At 41.2% G+C, this 12500-nt stretch overlaps 1 protein-coding gene across 2 annotated transcripts in view; it reads right to left on the bottom strand.

The window, feature by feature from the left end:
- The window catches only part of LOC139404214 (major facilitator superfamily domain-containing protein 8-like), an 11491-nt gene extending 1498 nt beyond the window's left edge, over positions 1-9993 (bottom strand). The window contains exons 1-11 of one of the 2 annotated variants that reach the window (XM_071147198.1): positions 9515-9990; positions 9288-9370; positions 8997-9040; positions 8333-8573; positions 7625-7738; positions 6544-6688; positions 6117-6175; positions 5751-5859; positions 5392-5526; positions 4898-5001; positions 3186-3430 (exon numbers count right to left, since the gene is read on the bottom strand). In XM_071147198.1, the coding sequence (XP_071003299.1) occupies positions 3186-3430; positions 4898-5001; positions 5392-5526; positions 5751-5859; positions 6117-6175; positions 6544-6688; positions 7625-7738; positions 8333-8573; positions 8997-9040; positions 9288-9370; positions 9515-9573 (1338 nt within the window). In that variant the 5' untranslated portion in view covers positions 9574-9990. Of the gene's footprint in view, positions 1-3185; positions 3431-4897; positions 5002-5391; positions 5527-5750; positions 5860-6116; positions 6176-6543; positions 6689-7624; positions 7739-8332; positions 8574-8996; positions 9041-9287; positions 9371-9514 lie in introns of both variants that reach the window. The other variant, XM_071147199.1, reaches the window with a different exon arrangement.
- Positions 9994-12500: the final 2507 nt, after the last annotated feature.

The raw sequence follows: 12500 nt of genomic DNA, 5'->3' as shown, positions 1-12500 counted from the left end.
CAAAGCATCTCATAAAAAGGTCCTAAGAATCCTGTTAAAACCTGTTTTTAAGACGACAACAAAAAGCCTCCCAGCTCACAGTAGGTATTAGCTTGGTAAGACACTGACCAGACAAACTCTGAACCAGGAGTAACATCAACTCCTAAAAAGGGTTCATCTCAGCTGGTCGTCACGACAGTTTGAGGTACCGCAAAGGAAAGATGGTGATGACACTCATCGTTGTAAATTATTGGAAATAACCAATCACGAAGAGGCATGGCCAGCTGTGACCTGTATAGCACATTTCAGACACCCAGATGAATGTGACTTTCCATCAAATGTTGCAATGGTAAAACACTTGATATAATTTGTCTACTCTTAATTATTGCCTAATATGTTGGCATGCACAACTTTTTTTTTTTTTTTTACCAATTCTGATGTTTGTTAAAAAATAAATGTTGACAATATTACCGTTATATCAACACACTCATCACTCCTGTTGAACAAATAAATCATTTTGGCAGTACACGGTAGGCATCAAGTCATTTAACGACAATGTTGCTGTTGCAAAGGCTCATGGTAGAAACCAGGTTTTTCCCTCTACGCTGGCCACGCCCCTCCCTTGCAACTTCCCTGTCTCCACTCATTAGCACCTTAACTATTTAAGCAGCAGTTTCTCCCTCCAGTCTTCCTTATTCCTGTTGGTGAATGCAACCTGAGTGACAAACTATCAGGCATTGTGAAACTGTCACCACATCCCCGGCAGCAACTTCATTAGTGAAAGCTTCTCATTTTAGGATTAAAGTCGACAAAAAGTCCCCCTAAAATGGGTGTGGGGTCTACATTTCTTACTCCAGGATCCTGCCATGACGCACGGCGAAGGAGATGAGTTTGTGGTAGAGGGGCCCCCCATGAGAACTATGGCCCCCAGCACCATGACACAGATGAGGCTGAAAGCCCAACGTGGACCCAGGATGGACCCAAAACAGATTTTTAGACCTTCTGTAAGCAACCTCGCACACTAATCATGCCAGACAGTAACATGCACACTACATTATCTCACATTCACACACAGGGGTTTATCACTTGGCCAACTTATGTTTTCCTTTCCATGTTGTGCGTGACTGACAAAGCACACAACATTATCCTGCAGCCTTTCCCCATCTCCAGTAATCTATTTAGATTGTCCCCTAATCATCTGGATTCTTATAACACGAAATGGTGGCACATTGAACTCTGAACCAGTCAAAAAACCCTCTTGCTAGAGTCCACCGTTTCTATAGTTGCATAGAATGTTTGAAAGATCTATAATTTTCATTGAACACAGAGTTAAAGCTAGACTGACGTTGCCACCGCGAGCAGCACCTGAGAGGATATTGAGATGAGCGAGACGCAACAATTCGCTCTCCCACAGTAACTGCACATGTGCACGGGTTAGGTTCACGCTGTGTACAGCATGGAAGCCACAGGACCAAAAACAGCAGTGAGATAGAGCCTCTTGCTGAGTCTACCTTTTAACATAAGCCCTAGATGCTTTCAATTTCCCAACTTATAGGCATGACCAAAGGGATAACCTAATATGATCTCTCAGGTCTCAGGGGTCTCTAACAGATCGATTGCGAACTACCAGTAGCTCACAGCACACCTATGATTAGCTCGCCAAACAATTCTGAAAGTATCGGGACAACGCAAGCTCCCAGTTACTAGCTAAATCAACGCAACATTGACATTATCCCACCCCTGGTTAGCCACTATTGGTTTAAAAAAACCAAAACCTAACACAATATCAACCAATACATTTCCAGAGATATTGCCTATGTCCGTGTGGTGTGTGTGTATTCATGTATCACTCTGTGTGTAGCCAGTTGATGTCTTGTGGGTTGACAGAAAACCTTTCCCCAAAACCCTCTCAATTAAATTGCCAGAGGCGCCACTAAAAAGGGCCAGATGGGCAATTAAAGGGGAATTCGAATTACACTTCCTTTTTTTTTTTTTTTACCTGAACAAAACTGTATTTTAATGTGATTTAAAGCATTGGTATGGACTCAAAACATCAACTTTTTATCAGCTTTACTGACAAAAAAAACCCCACTACTTTCGCTTGTACACTAAGGACCCGGAGTATAGTTTCAGTTGAGAGGAGATGAATGTGCCTATTTGAAAGCTAGAAAAAAATAATAATAATTAGTACCTCTCAACATGTTACATTTTTTTAGGCGTTGTGAGAAATCATTGTCAAAAGAGCAATAGATACAATTACATGTAGGTCTGGATTATTTATGGATCGATCATATAGAAATATCTAAATAATCTTTTTAACAACTTCTAAACAAATTCCATGTGGCGCAGGAACCACTGACTCACTGTATTTTTCTATTATCAAGTCGCCTGCTGATAACTCTTAAATGGTTAGGACAGCTCATGAGGTCTCCTAAAAACATCTGTCAACTAGGTCAGGACTCGTATGACTAAAGAGGTGTAAAGCCTAGCTTTTATTTTGAACCTTTAACATAAATATTTATATTCTCAGCACTTACGTGCAATTTCCTACTCTGAGACGCTTTGTGGATACGAGCCCAGGTCTGATTGGTCCTGGGGGTATTTTAAATGTATTTGGAAACAAGCATTTAAAAAAATAATAATAATAATCAAACAGTATTTATAGGAAGTTGTTTGAAAATACAGTACTTTCAAATAGAAGTAGTTGATTCGGGAACATTATTTGAAAATACTCTAATACACAGAATAAGTATTTAAAAAAACCAAACACTTCAACAAGCATAATATTTGAATCCAGGTCTAAACATCGCCTAATTATGTTGCATGAATAAAGCACCCGGCAGCAGCAATATCCTGTGTGCCAGCCTCTCATTCCTTTATGAAAAACATGGCATAGAATATTAAAACACAAAGCAGTAGGAGTCCAGAGAGTCACAATGGAGGTATGGGTACATACAAGCAATAAGATCATTACAAAAATCCGCTCTCATTCCAATGAAAACATGGCCTATGAGAGCCCCATTCATGACAATGGACGTACTGTCATTCGGAACACACTCCCGCCACAGTGGATGAATGAGTTGGAATGCTAAAAATGCTAACAGAGTCTTAGATCTCTCAATGCCCCCTTTCATTGGTTCAGTACGATGGCGTTAGAATTCGATATGTGTCAACGGTGAAGCTGTGTTCTGAACACGTGAACATACCTGAGGCTTGGACCCTAGGATTTTGGAGTAGAGCGTGTAGGATATCACGTTGCAGGCCGGGTAGCCCGCTCCAATGAGGACGTCGGCGGTAAGGAACTGTGCCAGGTGAATGGCGGGGGTATACTGGCACCATGTCTGTTCAGCAGGGCAGCCTGTCGGCTCGAAGGAGCTGTTGGAGACCGGAGTTGGGGCAAACGCCGGGTTTGGGGCAAACGTCTCGTGGATGACAGTGTAATTCTTGAGGTCTGTTGTTTTGAGAGAGAGTGCCTTCAGAAAGTATTCACACCCCTTGATTTTTTCCCCACATTTTGTGTTACAGCCTGAATTTAAAATGGATTACATTGAGATTGTGTGCGTCTGGTTTACTTACATACATACAATACCCCATAATGGAATCATGTTTTTATGCATTTTTACAAATTAATTAAATATTAAAAAGTGGAAATGTCTTGAATCAATAAGTATTCAACCCCTTTGTTACGGCAAGCATACATCATTTAGGTGTAAAAAATCTGCTTAACAAGTCACATAATAAGTTGCATGGACTCACTCTATGTGAAATAGTGTTTAATATGATTTTTTAATGACTACCTTATCTCTGTACCCCACACATACAGATAATTGTAAGGTCCCTCAGTCGAGCAGTGAATTTCAAACACAGATTCAACCACAAAGACCAAGGAGGTTTTCCAGTGCCTCGCAATGAAGGGCACCTATTGGTAGATGGGTTGAAAAAAAAAAAAAAAAAATTAAAAAAAGCAGACATCGAATATCCCTTTGAGCATGATGAAATTATTAAATTACACTTTGGATGGTGTATTAATATACCAAGTCACTACAAAGATACAGGTGTCCTTCCTAACTCAGTTGCCGGAGAGGAAGGAAACTGCGCAGGGATTTCGCCATGAGGCCAATGGTGACTTTAAAACAGTCTGAGTACCACTCTTCATATTTTCAAGCATGGTGGTGGCTGCATCATGTTATGGGTATGCTTGTCATCAGCAAGGACTAGGATGTTTTTTTATGATCAAAAGAAACAGACTAGAGCTAAGCACAAGCAAAATCATAGAGGAAAACCTAGTTCACTCTGCTTTCCAACGGACACTGGGAGACAAATTCACCTTTCAAATATGGAGTTAATTACCAAGGCGGCATTGAATGTTCTTGAGTGGCCTCTATGGCAAGACTTGAAAATTGCTTTCTATCAATGATCAAACACCAACTTGACAACCTTTGAATAACTGTTTTAATAATATTGTGCAAATATTGTACAATCCAAGTGTGCAAAGCTCTTAGACTTACCTAGAAAGACTCACAGCTGTAATCGCTGCCAAAGGCGATTCTAACATGTATTGACTCAGGGGTGTGAATACTACTTACGTAAATTAGATATTTCTGTATTTAATTTTCAATAAATTAGCAACCATTTCTAAAAAAACATTTTTTCACTTTGTCACTGTGTTGTGCAGATGTGAGAAAAACAAAACAATTTAATCCACTTTGAATTCAGGCTGTAACAACAAAATGTGGGGGTATGAATACAACAAAAAGTCAATGCTGCTAACATACTGTATTTACAGTTGAATTTGAACCCCCCCCCCCCCCCCAAAAAAAAAAACTATAAGAATTGTGAAGACTGCTAAATTGTCACATCACTGACGCTAAACGACCTAAAGGTAAAGGGACAGGTCAAAAAGCCATCGATTCCATACCTGCCCACTGGATGGCAGGGTAATGGTTCCCCCATGGGAGCAGGACAAAGAAGCCACAGAATATGATAGCCAAGCCTCCAAGGAGCACAGGACGATCACCAATCCTGGAAGACAACAGCGTCTTTCATACTCAACGCACAGTCAATTCAACACTCAATACTATATCCTGACAGTGGCATTCACAAATTAACATTGTGTGTCCCCCCCCCCCCTCCTCACAGTCAGTCATGGTTTTCATTATTATGAAATGAACAGTGAAGTGTTCTACTGTATCTTCGTCTATGCCGCTCCGACATTGCTCATTCAATATTTATATATTCTTAATTCCATTATTTTACTTTGGATTTGTGTGTATTGTGGTGAAATTGGTATATACACTACTTGTTAGATATCACTGCACTGTTGGAGCTATAAACACAAGCATTTCGCTACACCCCGCAATAACATCTGCTAAACACTTGCGTGACCAATAAAATTAGATTTGAGCGGCTTACCTTTGAGAGAGAACCTTCACAAGTAGAAACACCAGGATGGACTCAAACCCGACGCAGGACAGTATGATACCGTTGTAGAGCACTGCGTCCTTCCTAGTCCAAGAGAACATGTCCATAGATAGGGGTGTGGCTATGCTGAAAATCAAAAGTGTAGAAAACCCCGTCCACAGATGACGCGTGTTGTAAAAAACAATGGGATGAAAATTAGCAAATACAACTTGCACCGGTTTTTACTTGTGACTTCCGACAGTCGTGCGTTTCTAAATGAGCTTCAAGTCATTCAACAAATACTGATATTATTGTTATGCATTGCCGACGATACTACGTTATTGGCACGGCGACTATAAAACAGTACGTACGTCTCGAAGACAGCGAAAATGAACATGATGATGAAAAATAGAACATTGGAGGTCAAAACAGCAACGTGATCAATATTCCCTTCTGTTTCCTGACTGACATCCATTCTTTCTGTAAGAGAAGAGTGAAGACATGGCACTCAACAACTTTACAAGCCAAAGCAAACATACTACTTTATCTTGTTTCAGCTACAGAAACAAAAAAGATGCCTGATCTATCCACAACCACTCAAATGTTCCAAACTGGTTTTAAAAAAAAGGTATGTCCTATAGGTCTTCATGCAAGCGGTTACTGGTTAAATACAAGGTAGTATCAACTACATAACAGACAAGGCTCCGATTTATTCAACCTTTTGGCAAAGTATGTACCTTCAGACACATAATTGATGGCTCTGATATGTCTTCCATAGTCATCAACTTGGTGTTCCCTATTGAACAGAAATAATTATTAATTATTTAACTAGGCAAGTCAGTTTAAGAACAAGTTCTCATTTACAATGACAGGCTAGAGGAACAGGGTTTAACTGGCTTGTTCTGGGGTAGACGGACATCATTTTTTTTACCTTGTCAGCTCGGGGATTCGATCTAGCAACCGAAAATGCTCTAACCACTAGGCTACCCTTACCGCCCCCAAATCATGAATCATGCCTGCTCCCAGCATGGCAGTAAAGAGACCCGTGGTACTATCCAAGTCAACATCGTCAGATGAACATACACTTGAACAGATGGTAAATCTACAAGATGTTATTTGGATAAATCCAAGACGTCAGTAAAAGGTCAAAATGTAACCGCTCACCTCAGCACTAATACGACGAGCAGGATATTGATGACGCCAAATAATGCAGCCAGTAGAGCTGGGGCGGTGTACATATTCAGCTGTAGGTCAATGACCTTCACGCTAACACCTTGTTCACCAATGAATGACAAACCGGCCTGGAGAGCTGAAAAACCAAATTCAAATATATTACACCTTAGCTGCTGTCTAATGAGCTTTTTTCCACTATGATGTCACGTTGTACACAATGATCTGTTTGGGGGGGGGTCAATTGAGTTACATATCAGAATATTGAATTTGATAATTTATCATATCGACACCATCGCAATATTATTTATGTGCCAGTCGGCTGTAGCTTCACCAAAACTCCCGTATTTCTCCTTCATAGCTTGTTCTCCGTCTTCTTTTTAAAACAGGGAGCCAATTTATTTTCAGCACTTTATTTCCATGAATGATTAAAAAAAAAACACATTCTCGTGGCCCTCTCTCTCTCTCTCGTCTCTCTGCAGCAAGACATATGGTGAGCAATATGTTTGGAAGATCAAATCTCAATAAAAATCACAGTATCGAATCACAATACATATAGAATCGTGAGAATTGCTAAACATATCATATCGGCGCCCGGGAAAAAAAATGGTGACAATATCGTATTGTGAGGTCCCTGGCAATTCCCAGCATTCATCACAATCATTCCTTTATCTTGCTGTATTTCCTTTTTAAATGTTTGCAACACAATATTTATGTGGCTAGTACAGAGATTATCAGAGATTAGCGTCGTACAATGTCAAAACTGAACAAAATTGGTTCCGTTTTTGTTTGTTTGTTGTATTCTCACTTACGTCATAGTTCAGTTTTACCGCAGATCGTCACACTCGCTAATCAACTGCTGAATCCCTATCAGGTTGACTAGTCTTCACACCTCTCTCAATTGACGTAGCCTTATAGCGAAATAGGCTCATTGTGACCGAACATACTTGTATAGTTAATACCTAATGCTGACAATGTGCACTTGTACCAGGTCAGCAAACAGTGCTCCAATGTAGAAAGACAGCCAACTCTCACTGTGAGACTGAGTAATGGGGAAAAGGGAGAACAACCATACCTGGACCCAGAATGAACCCCAGAGCCTGACAGGCACTTGTGTTAGCCATAGCACTGTTTCTCTCCTTCAGTGAGGTGGCTCCAGCAACATAGGACCTCACAACAGCTACGTTCCCTATAAAAGCAACAACAACAACAAAAAGAAGACCAACAACCAAATATTAGATAGGCACGTCCAAATTAGATTTGTTCCAACAATACAGGTGGGAGAAAAATGGCAATGTTCCTGGAGTGTCGCAGGTACTGCATGGTCCCGTGTGGCTCAGTTGACAGAACGTGGCACATGCAACGCCAGGGTTGTGGGCTCGATTCCCACAGGGGACCAGTACAGAAAGAACAAACAAACAAAAAAAATATGAAAATGTATCCAGTCACTGCTGTAAGTCGCTCTGGATAAGAGCGTCTGCTAAATGACTAAAATGTGAAATGTAATAATTGTGTTTACAACTAGGCACCACACCTGACCCAACTGAGCTAATTGATAAGTTCAATGATTGCCAAAATTCAAACACACCTCGGTCTTCCACGTCGGCTAAATCAAAAATATGAGGTGCCTGCGACACTCCGGGATCAGGGTTGCCTACCCCTGATTTAGAAAATCAACAAAACCAAAGGAAAAATCTGCAAGCACAAGTGTGCAGTGAAAGAGCCCCTTGACTTCGACTGGTGATACTGTATTACATCTGACTAAACCAGAGACATAGCCCACCTGCTCCAAAACCGACTAAAGCTCGAGACATGAGCATGTGGTATTTGTTCTGTGATGTGGGTAGGTAGACGTAGGAGTAGTAGATGTTGGCTGTGACGTTGATGAAAATAGAGCAGGCCAACGGTTCTCTCCTGGGTCTGTGATTGGACCAGAGCCCAAAGAGGGGGGACGCCAGCATCTGGCCCAGGCTGTAGGCCGCCACCACCCAGCCCAGGAAGCTAGCATTGGCACTGTCATCGATCTAGACGGGCAGATAGAGTAGATTTGAGAACCACTGTCAGTCATGCTGTAGATTGTGATGCCATGTGCGACATTATCTCTTATTTTTTTTTTGCATGCACTATTATTTTGTCACAGTTTTGAGAGCTTCATGAGAGCTATTTCAAGAGCTTCACGTTTATATTTCAAAAGGGAGAGCCAGAAATAGCATACCCACAACTTCCAACAAAAAAAACATGGCTTATACAGTGTTCTGGCATTTCTAAGTAAAGCAGGGAGGTTCTTCTTTGCTATTTTTTTTCTCACACTTCTCCTTTTCAGGTCTAAAATTGGACTTAAAAGTGACATTACTGGTATTGAGTATGAACACGTTAGTTAGTTGGTTCTTATATTCAACCAAACAAACAGTTGTAAGACGAGAGCAGGAAAACAACGTCAACTTCACCTTTTGCAGATACGGCCAAACTGACGTGATGACAATAGTGAAACCTAGAGGAAGTCACAAATACATGAAGCCTAGGCTATATCCATCGTTAAACATGTTGCACAGCATAAACACAGACTAATAAATGTCACATACCATTAACAGTTTAGGGCTTTGGTTAACATCTATGACTCACACATCCACGACTAACAACTTTCCCCGAGGCAGTTACTGGTATCCTTTCAGTCATTCACTTTTAAAAAAGGTAGGCAATGTGGCTAGGATAAAATAAATGGTATCAAATGTGCTTACCAACGCTGCTTAGAAACATTGTGAAGTACATTACACGAATTGACCGCCATCTACTCTTGTATTCATCATTTTGGGAGTCATCACTAGACGGAAAGGACAAACTACATAAGCTCGACAATGATAGAACAACATGATTGAGGCAAGTGACAAATGTGACACACTTTTTGAGCACATACAGTAAAGCTTTATGGAATAATAACTTAACGTTAGTCTGTGCTATAACACACCTGCCAGAATCATCGTTGAGCAATGGCGTATTCTCTTCGGAATCCATAAATTGAGACATCGTTGATTTTACGTTGTGCTGTCACCGAATTTAAAGGTGTCTAGACGTGTGGTGGGTCATTAATTAAGTCGCCATGTCTCTGGGAGATAACATTAGTCCTACTTGGATGACAGTTAGACTGCTAGATTCACTTAAACGACATCACATAATTGAAAAATGTGTACGATTAAATAATGATGTTAAATTAAAAGATGACTCTGGAAGTCTGACAAATTATGCTAAGGTACAACGACTACAGTAGCATTGATTGCAAACAAGATTTACATTCGCTCTCCGTTGACGTAAAACTGTAATATTTGTCAACACTTCCTACCGCTCTTCTTCTTCGTCTTCTTCCTTATTCGGTGGGGTTTATCAGCGGTTGGTAGCCAACGTTATGGTGCATTACCGCCACCTACTGTACTGGAGTGTGGGCTAGCGACAAGGAGGATCTAAATTCTACCTGCCATCCCCCGTTGCTCTTAAAAAAAGATAACAAAATATTTGAGACTATATAACTATATATAATGACGTACTACTCAATTATACTCCTTAAACTAATTTCCTGTATCCCCTTCTCTTTCATACTCGATCTATGCCCCTCTCTTTCCCTCTGATACTACCCACACTGTAGCAATACATGCTCCACGGTCTCTGTTTCCTGACAATAATCACACTTTCCTGTTGGATCCTGCCCTATCACATTTAATTTCTTATTGAACTGGCTGTGTCCCGCCCTTAATCTTGTCCCTTCCTGCCGTCCTCCCCTCCCCGACTTTACTCTGTACTTGAAATAAATGCCTGCCCTTTAGTATCTCTATTCCACTGCTCCTGCCATCTCTGCACCATCACTGTCCATATCAGACCTTTTGCTTCTGCCTTTCTCATTGAAACTACAAAATCAACATACCCACTACTAAGTGCTTGTTTACCCAGTACATCAACTGCCTCGTTCCCCTCCACCCCCACATGGGCTGAGACCCAAGTTAATTTGTATACCCATCTGTCTAATCCTGCCATGGGTTTGTAGTACCTCATAAAGCAGGTACCTACCTACATGTACAAATTACCTCAACTGACCTGTACCCCTGCACACTGACTTGGTACCGGTACCCAGAGCAGCTCACAGATTACTGCACCTGTACATAGCCCACCTATAATTTAGCCCAAACAACTACCTCTTTCCCTACTGTATTTAATTAATTTATTTATTTTGCTCCTTTGCACCCCATTATTTTTTATTTCTACTTTGCACATTCTTCCATTGCAAATCTACCATTCCAGTGTTTTACTTGCTATATTGTATTTACTTTGCCACCATGGCCTTTTTTTTGCCTTTACCTCCCTTAGCTCACCTCATTTGCTCACATCGTATATAGACTTGTTTCTACTGTATTATTGACTGTATGTTTGTTTTAATCCAAGTGTAACTCTGTGTTGTTGTATGTGTCAAACTGCTTTGCTTTATCTTGGCCAGGTCGCAATTGTAAATGAGAACTTGTTCTCAACTAGCCTACCTGGTTAAATAAAGGTGAAATAAAAAATAAATAAAAAACCTGTATATAGCCTCTTCATTATTATTTTATTGTGTTACTTTTTATTATTGTTTACTTTAGTTTATTTGGTAAATATTTTCTTAAAACTCTTCTTGAACTGCACTGTTGGTTAAGGGCTTGTAAGTAAGCATCTCACGGTAGAGTCTACACTTGTGGAATTCAGCATTTCACGGTAAGGTCGACACTTGTTATATTCTGCATTTCACGGTAAGGTCTACACTTGTGGTATTCAGCATTTCACGGTAAGGTCTACACTTGTGGTATTCAGCATTTCACGGTAAGGTCTACACTTGTGGTATTCAGCATTTCACGGTAAGGTCGACACTTGTTGTATTCTGCATTTCACGGTAAGCTCTACACTTGTGGTATTCAGCATTTCACGGTAAGGTCTACACTTGTGGTATTCAGCATTTCACGGTAAGGTCGACACTTGTTGTATTCTGCATTTCACGGTAAGGTCTACACTTGTGGTATTCAGCATTTCACGGTAAGGTCTACACTTGGGCAGTGGACGTCACAGAGAGGCTGAGGCTGGTGATGGGCAGAGTGTGCTATGTGTCTAGACTGTCCGTCTGCCCGTCATCACACACTGTGCACACGTCTACTGCAGAGGTTAGTGAGCTGGTGGAGTTTCTTCAGGAAGAAGAGGAGAGGAACCTCTCAGAGACCTGGAGGAGCCGCTTCAAGGTGGAGGCTCTGTCTAGCCTGCTCAGACTGCACAGTGAGGGCAACCACATCAAGAGTCTGGTTGTCTCGGTTCACACACTTCCTCACTATGCTGGAGGTCCCACTCTGGGAGGACAGTTTTCAGGTTTGTGCGTCTGGACGGCACTGAGAAGAGGCGGGCTCAAGTGATCCTGGAGTTCCAGAGCAATACACCCGGCAGCTCATTGATCACGCTGCTGTCATTCAAAGCCAGAGGGGTGGGGCATTCTACAAATGTGTTTGTGGGAATAAAGTTTGACAAACCAGAAAGAAAGAAAATCACCAGGGAACTCACCAGGGACCTCACAATACGATATGTATTGAGTCACCAGAGACCTCACAATACGATATCTCGATACTTAGGTGCCGATACGATATGTATTGAGTCACCAGGGACCTCACAATACGATATCTCGATACTTAGGTGCCGATACGATATGTATTGAGTCACCAGGGACCTCACAATACGATATCTCGATACTTAGGTGCCGATACGATATGTATTGAGTCACCAGGGACCTCACAATACGATATCTCGATACTTAGGTGCCAATACGATATGTATTGCGATTGTCACGATTCTATATGTACTGCGATTTTGATGGTGCGATTCGATGTTCCAAACATTTTGCCCACCGTGAGTGTGGTGCAGAGGGACGAGAGAGACCCATGAGGAAACACGATTTA

Source organism: Oncorhynchus clarkii, unplaced genomic scaffold (genome assembly GCF_045791955.1).
Source record: "Oncorhynchus clarkii lewisi isolate Uvic-CL-2024 unplaced genomic scaffold, UVic_Ocla_1.0 unplaced_contig_1340_pilon_pilon, whole genome shotgun sequence".
Classification (NCBI taxonomy): Eukaryota; Metazoa; Chordata; class Actinopteri; order Salmoniformes; family Salmonidae; genus Oncorhynchus; species Oncorhynchus clarkii.
The sequence above is the reverse complement of the archived record's forward strand: the minus strand, read 5'-3'. Positions and strand labels throughout refer to the sequence as shown.